This window comes from Meles meles, chromosome 2 (genome assembly GCF_922984935.1).
Source record: "Meles meles chromosome 2, mMelMel3.1 paternal haplotype, whole genome shotgun sequence".
Taxonomy (NCBI): Eukaryota; Metazoa; Chordata; class Mammalia; order Carnivora; family Mustelidae; genus Meles; species Meles meles.
Window position 1 is genome coordinate 102,848,734 of NC_060067.1, and position 12,394 is coordinate 102,861,127.

General features: G+C 43.7%; 1 protein-coding gene across 3 annotated transcripts in view; it reads left to right on the forward strand.

The window, feature by feature from the left end:
• PAPSS1 (3'-phosphoadenosine 5'-phosphosulfate synthase 1) overlaps positions 1–12,394 on the forward strand; it is a 98,709-nt gene that overhangs the window by 22,964 nt on the left and 63,351 nt on the right. For all 3 annotated transcript variants that reach the window (XM_045998490.1, XM_045998491.1, XM_045998492.1), the window contains 2 exons: positions 2,987–3,125; positions 8,041–8,159. In XM_045998490.1, coding sequence (XP_045854446.1) covers positions 2,987–3,125; positions 8,041–8,159 — 258 coding nt within the window. The remainder of the gene's footprint in view (positions 1–2,986; positions 3,126–8,040; positions 8,160–12,394) is intronic.

Consider the following 12,394-nt stretch of genomic DNA (forward strand, 5'->3'; position numbering starts at 1 on the left):
GGCCCTCAGTCATTCTGGGCATGTGGGGTGAGCTTCCTGGAGGAATTCACCACAGAGCGGCGCTGTGAGCAGCACATTGCTTTAGGCAGAAGAGAGCAGTGGAGGGTTTCTGGCAGGACGGATGGCTAAGGCATAAGGCCCAAACAACCTGGTAGACCAGGCAGGTATTAATTATTAATAGAACATGAAGTGCAAGACCGAGAATGGTGGGGCCAGGTATAGAAGGCCTGATGCCTGGGGTGCCTGTGTGGCTCAGTTGTTAAGCATCTGCCTTCGGCTCAGGTTGTGATCCCAGGGTCCTGGGATTGAGTCCCATATTGGGTTCTCTGCTCCACGGAAAGCCTACTTCTCCCTCTTCTACTACCCCTGCTTGTGTTTCTGCTCTTGCTCTCTCTCTCTGTGTCATATGGATAAATAAAATCTTAAAAAAAAAAAAAAAAGAAAAAGAAAGGCCTGATGCCTCCCACTAAGAAATTTGGGTTTTACCCTGATGGTCATGGGCAATCTCTGAAAAGCTAGTGGCATGGTTGGGGACAGTGTTAGAGTATGGCTTTGAGTAGAGCAAAGCTAGAAGCCAGCACACTTTTAAAAGGGTGTAGCAATTGACCAGTTGGGGAATGAGGTTGAGCTAGGGAGTAGGGAAGAAATGCAGACTGGATTGGTATAATAAGTAGAGGCAAAATTTGAAGGACTTTGTGACAGAATGCACAGGGGGCAGGAGAGTGGGGGCAAAGGAAGGAACCAGAACAACTCTTTTTTCTGGGTGAATAGTGTTCCCTTTCTTGATCTGGGCAGTATAGGCAGGATTCTAGCTTGGGGGAAAAAGAGAATGAACCCCGTTACGGACATGCTAAGTTTGAGGTGGCTGTGGGATGTCCAGGTGGGTATGTTTAGGAGGAAGTTGGAAATGTGTTTAATTTTGGGAGAAAGGGCAGGGCTCAGACTTAAAAGTTGGTGTAAATGTTGTGGTTGACATTGTGAGGGCTGCTGAGAAAAGTGCTCAAGGACTTAATGTGAGCAGTGGGCTCCTGATGGACTGTGGGCAACAGCAGTATTGAAAAGATGGGATAAGTAGGAAGAGCCCGGGGAGCCTGCATTAGGAATGATCGGGGCATCACTGCCATACACAGGGTTAGTAGTGTGGAATGCAGCAGAAAGTCCTGTCGTTTAAAGGCTGAAGAGTACGCATGATTAAGGGATTTTGTGTAATTTGTTAGTTCACTTGTTTTTCTTTCTTTCTTTTTAAAAAGATTTTATTTATTTGAGAGAGAGCACATGTGCGCACACAAGAAGGGGGAGGGTCGGAGGAGGAAGCAGAGTCCCTGCTGAGCAGGGAGCCCTATGCTGGGCTGGGTCCTGGGACACCTGGATCATGACCTGAGCTGAAGGCGGATGCTTAACCGACTCACCCCGGTGCCCAGTTCACTTGTTTTTTTGTGGATGAGTGACATGTTTGTTGCCTCCAGGAAAAAGCTGGTGGAGAGGGTGGAGGCTGAAGATTTCAGATGGGTTGAGCAGGATTCGCTTGAGGGATGGGACTCCGGAATCTGATGGGAGGAGTGGCAGGAGTGAGCGAGACAAAGGTAGCTGGGCAAATAGACACACTTGTGGCGGAGAAGAGATAGAGAGCGTCTGTGCCTGTGGATTTTCTTGTTGAAATAAGGAAGAGGAGAGTGCTGACAGTGGAAGTAGGCATGGTTTGTCAGAGGGACCATAAGAACTGAATGCTAAAGTGAGCTGGGGGGGGTCAAATGATGGGCATGGTGGGGGCTGACTTTGGAAACATCGGCCCTGCTTGTGTACAGAGTATGAAGGTGAGAAAATCAGTGGATCTCTGGGGAGATCCCAGATCTGGTGGTGGTGCTTGGACCAGAAAGAAGAGGTTGACTTAGAAAGGGAACTGTACCAGAGGACAGGGCAGAGCAATGAAGGTGATCACCAGAGAGTTAGGGGTTTAGGGGTAGGGCCGAAAAGTAAAGTTTTGGGAATGCTCAAGATGAGAAGTGACCACAGGCCACTTCTATACCTGGCCCCACCATTCTCAGTCTTGCACTTCATGTTCTATTAATAATTAATACCTGCCTGATCTACCAGGTTGTTTGGGCCTTATGCCCTAGTTAATGTTTGGCAAGTGGATAACCCCTCAGGGTTCTGAGTGGACTTCTTGGGAAGTGAAGTTGCTTTCAAGTCTGCTTAGGCTGAGGTTGAATGTGTTACCAGAGAGAGGCCTGATGACCTCTGCATCAGGCTGGGCTGTGGCTTTGGTTCCTCATAAAACTTGGTGAAGTTTTTTATGGGACATCTATTGTTTTCTCTTCTGAACTCCCCAATATCTTGGATTTTTAGAATAGTATGCCCCTTAAAATTGTTTTAAAGAAAGAGTATATTAACCTAAGAATTATATATATATATATATATATATATACATATATATACATATACATATGAATCTAAGGATTTCATATATATATATTTTTTTTTCTTTTGAAAAATTTTATTTATTAGAGCACAGTGAGGGGGAAGGGCAGAAGCAGAGAGAGTGAGAAGCAGACTCCCCACTGAGCAGGGAGCCTGATGCGGGGCTCCATCCCAGGACCATGACCTGAGCGGAAGGCTGACACTTAACCAACTGAGCCACCCAGGTGCCCTACATATATATATATATATATGTGTATATATATATATATATATTTTATATTTATATTTTATTTATTTGAGAGAGAGCACCTCTCTCTATTTATTTGAGAGTGTGTGCCCAAGTGGAGGGAGGGGCAGAGGGAGAGAGAGAATCCTTAAGCAGACTTCCTGCTGAGCGTGGAGTGCGATATGGGGCTGGATCCCGGGACCCTGACATCATGACCAGAGTCAAAGTCGGAAGGCTTAACTGACTGAGCCCCCAGGTGCCCCTCAGTTTATACCTTGAAATATAAATTGTTCTGTTTAGCATTTGTTTTCCACTGATTCAGCTGTATGTCTTCTTTCTAAGGATCGCAACAATGCAAGGCAAATTCATGAGGGTGCAAGTTTACCTTTTTTTGAAGTATTTGTTGATGCCCCTCTGCATGTTTGTGAACAGAGGGATGTAAAAGGACTCTACAAAAAAGCACGGGCTGGAGAAATTAAAGGTAAGTACTGTTTTTTTTTTTTTTTTTCCCAGTTTGTCTTTACTTGCTTTTTTTTTTTTAAGGTTTTATTTTTTAAGTAATCTCTATACCCAGTGTGGGGCTTGAACTTGATCCTGAAATCAAAAGGTATGTGTGCTGTACTGACTGAGCCAGCCATGCATCCCTTTGTGTGCATATTTTATCCTGCCGTATCTGAGACTGATCATCTTTACTAGGACACTGGGAGTATTCAAACAACTTGGAGCTCCTTGAGAAGAAAAAGTGGGTCTTGCTCTACTCTTGTGTCTTTGAGACCTACCAGCACTACCTGGCACTGCGTGTACTCGGGGGTATTTTTGATCATATTGGAATCTTGCTCACAAGACAGAGTTTTAGAAGGTTGGGACCTCAGAGACTGCTGGAAACCTGCTTGATATAATTAGGTGCCTAGCATTAGACTGGATATCAGTGGCTAGCTGCTGTCCGTTCTGCTTTTTGTTCCAATGAAAATGAAGGAAATTCCATAGCTAATGGGAAGGATGCTTGAATTATAAACATCTTGAGAGCAAAGACGGTGTCTTGTTTTTATTTACATTGTGGTGCTTGGAATGGTCCCTTATTCATTCTGTGTACAATTGTTAAATTAGGGTGAATCAATATATTGCTGATTCCATCAAAATAGAGATACCTTGCTTTTTAGGTTTTATGATTTGCTTCTAAAATTTCAACTGTGGTGAACTTTTGTGCATAAGAGACATTAAGAACCTGTCTGCTGTGGCCTTTGATACCGATCATAGTAATCTTCTAGACGTTCTTGAACATTAGTTATGTTCTGCTGTTAACAGAGGACAGGCCAGCATTAAAAAAAAAAAATCAAGGATCAGTTCCTCAGTCAGCACTGTGCAGGGATCAGTGATTCATGCAGGTAACTTTGATGCCTTCCCAATCAGGGGTACGATAGCCTGGGGCGATCACAGGAGCTCCCTTGGGTTCTGTGAACTCGGCATTTTGTCACTCAGCTTTTGGAGGTGCTTAGGAGAAGGTGGAACAGGAAGGACGATTCTTATTATTCGGGCTGGGGCAAGTGCCACCTGTTGTGGTGAAATCTGGTTCCTTAGACCAGGTTGACAGCAGTTTTGCCACCATGGAGACTCAGTTTCACCCACAAAGCCTGTTCTTTCTTTGTTCAGCAGGTTGCCTAACCTGAATAGTTGACATCATTGGGAGGGGAACCATTTCAGCTCTTTTTATCATTGGTACCAACCTCTTGTTTGTCAGTGGCAGGCTTTCACTTCAGTTTTTCCCCACAGAGATTTGGCAGAGAGAAGCAAAGTGGTGTGTCTGGGATCCTGAAGTCTAAGTCCTATTTTAATTGTACTTGGTTTTGTTGTTTTGGCAAGCATGGATGGGTGAGGAGGGTAGATTTGTCTCTCTGGCTCTGGAGTAAGCTACTGGGAACGGGGTAACATCTTGAATATTTTTCTGTCATTAGAGTTTAGCACAGTGTGAGGCCCAAAGACCAGTACCTGACACACACAGAGTAAATGCTTACTGGATACGTGAGAAGAGGGAGTGGAAATTGGATGTTCAACACACATCGATCAGTGCTTTCTATTCCTGAGGTAGATATTTGGTGCTGGGATGCAAAGATGAATAAGGTCACATGCAAAATACCTTGAGTCATTTACAATTTGTGTTCTCTTTTTGGGAGTGTGTGTATTAGCTTAGTTTTCTCTGTGTTACTTCTTTATTTTCCCAAGTGTTTTTAAATTCCTCTGACTAGGGGCGCCTGGGTGGTTCTGTAGGCTAAGCATCCGGATCTTGGTTTTGGCTCCGGTCCTGATCTCAGGGTCCCGGGATCGAGCCAGGCGGTAGGCTCTACTCTCAGTGGGAATCAGCTAGGGGAGTCTTTCCCTCTCCCACTGCCCCTATCCCTGCTTGTGTGTGTGCATGCACGAGTTCTCTCTCTCAAATAAACGCTTAAAAAAAAAGTCCTCTGAGTAGACGTTAATAAAATGTTCTTTAGGTTAACATATATGTGTGTGTGTGTATACATATATACACACACACACACACATATACATATATATGTTAACCTAAAGAACATTTTATATATAAAGAATATACACACACACACACACACACACACACACACACCTGTGCACAAACATTATGTTTCCCATGGTGTTAGAGTTTCTGATTATAGATTTGTTTGATTTAAAAAATCAGTTACTCATTGTCAGATAGTGCTTGAAAGTTCCCTGTCAATGCTGTTTCAGAACTGTGGTGGTAAGTGTTTGAGGACAGAAGAGATTGCATACATTCACAGACCTCAGGCTTATAAAAGCTTATAAAAGTCTTTATGTGACATTTACTAAACTGTAAATGTATCCCCGGGTCAGCCATTCTAATGCTAGATTATTTTCATGATAACTACTCTAGTAGTTATTATCTACTTAAATATAAATGTTGTTCTTAAGTATACGTTTACTATAATCACTTATAGGATAAATTAGCTAGCAGGGAATTCTTGGACTTCTAAAATGCTAACCCAGGTCTTCTAACACAGTTTTCAAGTTTTGCTGCACATTAGCATTACCTGGGGGAACGTTTCAAAATCCGTTTCCAGGGCGCCTGGGTGGCTCAGTAGTTAAGTGTCTGCCTTCAGGTCATGATCCCAGGGTCCTGGGATCCAGCCCTGCATCGGGCTCTCTGCTCAGTGGGAGGCTTGCTTCTCCCTCTCCCACTCCCCCTGCTTGTGTCTCTCTCTCACTGTGTCTCTCTCTGTTGAATAAATAAAATCTTATTTATTTATTAAAGATATTACTTATTTATTTGATAGAGATCACAAGTAGGCAGAGAGCCTGATGTCGGGCTCGATTCCAGGACCCAGGATCATGACCTGAACCAAAGGCAGAGGCTTTAACCCACTGAGCTATCCAGGCACCCCAATAAAATCTTTAAAAAAAAAAAATCTGTTGCCAAAGCTGTACAAGTGAAATCAGATGTCATGAGGATGGGACCTGACATTTCCATTGTGTAGCTGCGTTTGAGAATTAGAGCTTAAGAGCTAGTGTTTTAGGTCTGCCTGGGTGGCTCATTCGATTAAGTGCCCAAGTCTTGATTTTGGCTTAGGTCATGATCTCAGGGTGGGGAGATCAAGCCTTGCATTGAACTCCATGCTGGGTGCTCGCTTCAGCAGCACATATACTAAAATTGAACTCCATGCTGGGCGTAGAGACTGCTTAAGACTCTCTCTCTCTCTTAACCCCTCTTTCCCCCCAACCAAACACTCTTTCTAAACAGAAAAAAAAAAAAAAACCCACAAAACAAAATTAGTGTTTTGTTTTGACCAGAATTATTTTTCCCCAACTATTTTACTGTGGCTCTATTAGGAATATTGGTAATGCAGAAATCTCCTTCTTGGATTCAGGACTTCATGTGATACTTAGAAATATGAAATAGAAAAAAAATAACGTGGGCCATAGACTTGGAGTATATATTTTAGAACTCTCTTGGTATGGAGTATATATTTTAGAACTCTCTTGGTATGGAGTATATATTTTAGAACTCTCTTGGTGACTGTTTCTCTTAATAGTAATGATTTTAAATTCATGTTTACCATTCTGCCCCAGGGTTGACCTAAGCCCTCCAAGGCAGACAGGTCTTAAGTGACTTACGCATGAGGTGATATCAAGGGTGTAATATAGGAACAGGGTATGTTCAGCTCAGCCGGCCCATTGTTGACAAGCATCATGCATTCTTGCTTGACACTTCCTTGGTAACACATATTTAAGGGGAAAATCTAAATAGGGGTTAGTATCTAAACTAATTGTGTTTCATTATGGGATCTATTTTGTGATATATCACGATTCCCGTTCTTATTCATGTTTTGCCAAAGCTAGTAGTAGTTCATTTGTCTTTCCTGAACAGGTAATCCTGGTGGCAGAAGAAGCCTGCAGGCTTCAGTTTGGCTGTAGGTAACCCCTGTGACTATAATGGGCAGATAGACTTTGGTGTGTCAGTTTTGTATTGAGAGGAAGAAAACCTTGTTGAGTTTGACTTATGCTTAGGAGGTAAGTACTATGTCCTGTCTTTCCCTGGGGAAATGGAAAGGCTCTGGATCCCCTGGTCCTCATTCCTATTTCTCTGTTGGCATTTCAGGCATTTACTTAAAATATGACGGAAGCAGCGTAGTCAGACCTCATCATTCGGAGAGTCCATATTTGCAAGTTTTCCTACTCACTGAAGTTCTTTTTTTTCTTCTTCTTCTTCTTTTTTCTTTTCAAAGATTTTATTTATTTATTTGGCAGAGAGAGAGAGAGATCACAAGTAGGCAGAGAGGCAGGGGGAAGCAGAGAGCCCGATGCGGGGCTCAATGCCAGTCTCAACCCTGAGATCATGACCTGAGCCGAAGGCAGAGGCTTAACCTACTGAGCCACTCAGTGCCCCTACTCATTCAAGTTTTTTAGCCCCCACGTCAGTACTCAATGGTGCTTTGGCAGTCACTTGTGGACATATGCAGAGTGGGAAAAGTTATAGCCACCCCAAGGATGTGTGCCCAGCTGAGGCTGAGCAACATGATACTCGGCCTTCATGTTTCAGATTTTGTATCACAAAGAAGGGTCAACAAATTTTGTGATGACTGAGGCTTGCAGGAGCCTAACCTCATGTTTCCCCTAGGAGCCTGCGATGCAGATTCACTAATTTAGTGTCTGTGCAACATTATTGAACTGCGAATGAGAATCGACTGTGTATATTTAAAGGAGAAATGGAAGTTTAATCAGAAATCTTCCCAAGAAAGAAGTTTTAGTACCGTAATCCTAGAACTCCGAAAGGACAACATAAATATGAACTTTGACATAGCAAAGACTTGGACTGAAGAAATAAGCCTGTCTTAATTTCCACCTGCCTCTCTCATCTGGTCCTTTTGCAGGTTTCACTGGAATCGATTCTGAGTACGAAAAGCCAGAGGCTCCTGAATTGGTGCTGAAGACAGACTCCTGTGATGTGAACGACTGCGTCCAGCAAGTGGTGGAGCTTCTGCAGGAGCGGGTAGGAGAAGGTCAAAGTGGGAGTCCTCAGAAGAAGTGTATTTGTCTTGTCCTCTTCCCCTGCCGAAAGAACAGGTGGTGGCGATAAGGAGTACCATTTGTGTTTCAGGTTCTGGTGGTGCTGACGGTTTTCTGAGTGTGTGTGTGTCCCTGTGTTAGGTGCTGGGGGGGCACCAGTGCATACAACGTACGAAATATCCTGGTCAGTGTGGAACACAGGTGGCGTGAGAACCAGAGGCTCTTTTATTTATTCTAGCAGTAACTTTACCACACAGATAGCTGTACATTCAGCCGTGATTATTCAGCTCTACACCTTGACGTTACTGTATTTAAAGTTGAGGTACATAATGTAGCCAACTCTCCTAGTCTCTTAGAGAGTGCCTGGATTTTCCTGGTGCAACACGATAAGGGTGGTTGAGTTTTAGGAAGGGAAATGTTCCAGAGCATAAAGATCTTTCTCTGGTTCCTGAGCATATGGAAGCATAAAGATGCTGGCTGTTTTCCCAAGCACTTAGGCCCTCCAGGACGTCCATGATTCTCTCACAGTTTAGTCCAGGTTCAGTTTTTAGAAACTCTTTTCTTTCCTATTCGTATCTTCCCTGGTCCCAACAGAGGATCACGCAGTTTACTTAGTTGGGGAGGGTCTGGCCTCTGTGTGGTTGTCTGTAGTGACCCCCTTCCCTGGTCAGGATGTCCACACCTTTGCTGCCTAGTGCTGTGCAGGGACTCCTGACGTAGTGGTACGTAGACAGTGATACATCACTGTGCCCCATTTTGTCCTCTGTGGCCTATGGCATCTGAACCCCCTTGATTTTTACAATCCCTTTATCATAAACCTCTTTTGTGTAGTATCTCTTACTGGGTATATCAGACATACAACTTAAAAAATTACCCACGCCTGAGTATATTAAAAATGTCTAGCCTTAGAATTTTTTTCATATTGTAAAATTCTGCCAGATAATTAACCTGGGACTCACCTTCCTAATGTGAGGCCTCCCTTCTCTAAACATTTTAGCTGAATAAGTGAAATGATGCGTCACAGCACTGCTCTGATGTGTTCCTTTGGATGTGCTGCTGTGCTGTCTGCAGGTTCATGAGGCCCCATCCTGCGAGGTTTTATGCTTGTCTTTTTGCCATCGGGTTTCCTGTTACCCAGCTTCTGGGCTCTGGAGCTTCTCGATCTTGGTGCTGTGCCTGTGGCTTCCCTCTATTCAATATCCATTCTTTCAGCATCAGCAGTCAGATGTCTGCTGTATTTTGTCATAGTCCTAGGCACTGGTAGTACAAAGATTAACCAGGTGTGTCTCTGTCCTGTAGGGTTTACATTGTAGGTGATGGAAATAGGAATAAGCGCATACAGCTGCTAGAAGTTGTGTTAGAAACATGGTTTCAAGGGCTCCTGGGTGGCTCAGTCAGTTAAGTGTCTGCCTTTGGCTCAGGTCATGATCCTGGGATCGAGCCCCACATTGAGCTCCCTGCTCAGCGGGGAGCCTGCTTCTCCCTCTCCCTCTGCTGCTCCCTCTGCTTGTGCTCTCTCTCTGTCAAATAAATAAATAAAATCTTAAAGAAAGGAAACATGGTTTCAGCACGTGCATAGCACTCTGAGATGCACAGAGGAGTGGGTTAGAAAGGTTTTATATCCGATCTTTCTCATGTTTGCTCTTTTTTTTTTTTTTAAACATTTGATTTATTTGAGAGAGAGAGAGAGCATGAGTTCCAGCACAGAGAGGAGCAGAGGGAGGGGCACAAGCAGACTCCAAGCGTGGAGCCCAATGCAAGGCCTGATCCCATGATCCTGAGATCATAACCTGAGCTGAAGTCAAGAGTTGGATACCCAACCAACTGAGCCACCCAGGCACCCCTTGGTCATTTTAAAAAGATATTTTCACTGGCCATAGTATTCTGGGTTGGCAGGTTTTTTTTCTTTTGGTTCTTTAAAGATGGTGCTCCATTGTCCTCTGGTTTGCAGTGTTTCTGATGAGAAGTCTGATGCAGTTCTTTTCTTGGCTCCTCTCCCTGTAATGTTTCTTTTTATTTGTGCCTCAATTGAAGATTTTTCTCTTATTCCTTAGTTTTTAGTGATTTTAGTACGTTGTGTCTAGGGTTTTCAGTATTTTTAAGTTTTTTTTCTTTCAGTTTAGGGTTCTTTGGCTTTGGTTCTTTTATTAGTTTTTGAAAACTCTTGGCCATTACTGCTTCAGATATTATCTTTGCCCTATTCTTTTTCCTCCTGGGATTCCAGTTAGATGTTTGTTAGACAATCTAATATTATCCCATGCTTTTAAGTGCTCTGTTCTTTTACTCTTTGTTTCCTCCTAAAGATTTATTTACCTTCGAGAGAGAAAGAGAGTGGGGTGGGGGGAAGACGGGGGCAGAAGGAGAGGGAGAGAGAAACTCTGCACCGAGTCTGGAGCCCAATGTGGGACTCGATCTCATGACCCTGAGATCAGACCTGAGCCAAAACCAAGAGTTGAATGCTCAACTAACTGTGCCATCCAGGTGCCCTTCTCTCACTCTTTTCATGTTAATTTTTTAGTTTTAATAATTCTACTCATTTTCAAGCTTAGTCATTCCTCAGTTATATGTCATATATTGATTTGCACTTAAAATCATTAAACTGATAATCATTACAAAAATTGGGGGGGCGCCTGGGTGGCTCAGTGGATTGAGCCGCTGCCTTCGGCTCGGGTCATGATCTCGGGGTCCTGGGATCGAGCCCCGCGTTGGGCTCTCTGCTCCGCGGGGAGCCTGCTTCCTCCTCTCTCTCTGCCTGCCTCTCTGCCTACTTGTGATCTCTCTCTCTGTCAAATAAATAAATAAAATCTTTAAAAAAAAAAAAATTGCATCATTTTTTTAAATAGCGTGTACATCTCTCTATTGAAATTTTCTATTCACACACTGTCCACTTTTGCACTAGATCCCTTAACATAGTAATAATAAAGTCCTACCTGGTAGTTCCAACCACTGGGTCATTTCTGAATCTTGCTATATCTCTTATTGCTGGCTTTTCTTGTTCTTTTTGGCATATCGTAATTTTTTATTGAATGGTAGACATTGTGTGTGGAAGCATAGTAGAGATTGAGGGAAATAGTGTCTATGCTCTGGGCGTTTATATTCTTTTTCTGTCACACTGCATAGTGTGTATATAGTATAGTATATTGAGTTAATTTAGTAGCTTAGATGGATTTGGGTTTCTTTATTCTTTAGTTACTCATAAAGTATCTAAAGAATACAAGCGGTAGACTACCCTTGTGCCTAGTCTGGGATCTGGCCTCCTATGGGGTCTTTCTTAGTGTTTCTGCTCCACTCTGAGCTTTCAACATTCCCTGGATGCCTGCATCTCAGAAGGGGTCTCCCTACATGCTGTCACTCCTTTCTCAGTGGAAAGAGAGTTACGCTATTGCTCAGAACTCAATGCTAGGCTCACGATGGGGGAGCAGTGGTGGTTCTCGAGTCTGCTGATCCAGCCCCACTCTTAAGCAGGATCTATACTCCGGGGTCTTAGATGGGTCCTTTGTCAGTGTCGTTTCCTCTTCCTGCATGGTAGCCAACCTCTGCTTTGAGCCTGGGAGGTCTTAGTCCCGTGCATTAGCAGATTGCGGGTTTGTATCAATTCAGGATATCCTGGGCTAGGAGGGTTTCCTCCACATCCCTTTAGCTGGCCATTTTTACCTCTACTCCTCTTTCAGAAACAGTGGACCCTGGGAGGGTTTCCCTCCCTTCCCTATCAGCTGCAGGCCTTGTGGTATGAGACAGTGATCCAGGGAGTATGGGCAGAATTTTGTACCTGTGTGTCACCGAGGAGAGCTCTCTAGTTGTGAGACCTTCTGATCTTTCTTCCAAGCGTGCTGGTAGACCTGCTTGTGAGTGTAGAACTCCTGGTGTCTGTGGTTCCCAGGTATGCAAACCCATCACTAGTCCTTACTTGGCCTTGAAGAATGCTAAAAACAGTTAGCTGCTTTTTTCTTTCCTGCTTTTATTGCAGCCACCTCTTCCTCCCCTGTGCTCCTGAGGGGCTTGTTTATGGGTCTTGTCTTTTGCTGGGACTTGTCACTCTTTGGGAGCTGTTCTAGGGACTGTGTTAGGACCTCAGCTCTGTGATGGGCTCAGGAATGTTTACAATTTCATTTATTAGCTGGCCTTTCCTCTTGTTACGTGATGTTCTATTCCGGAATCTCTGTTTAATTTTCAGCCAACCGTCTATTCTTGCTCTGCTTTTAGACTTCCGGGGTTCTC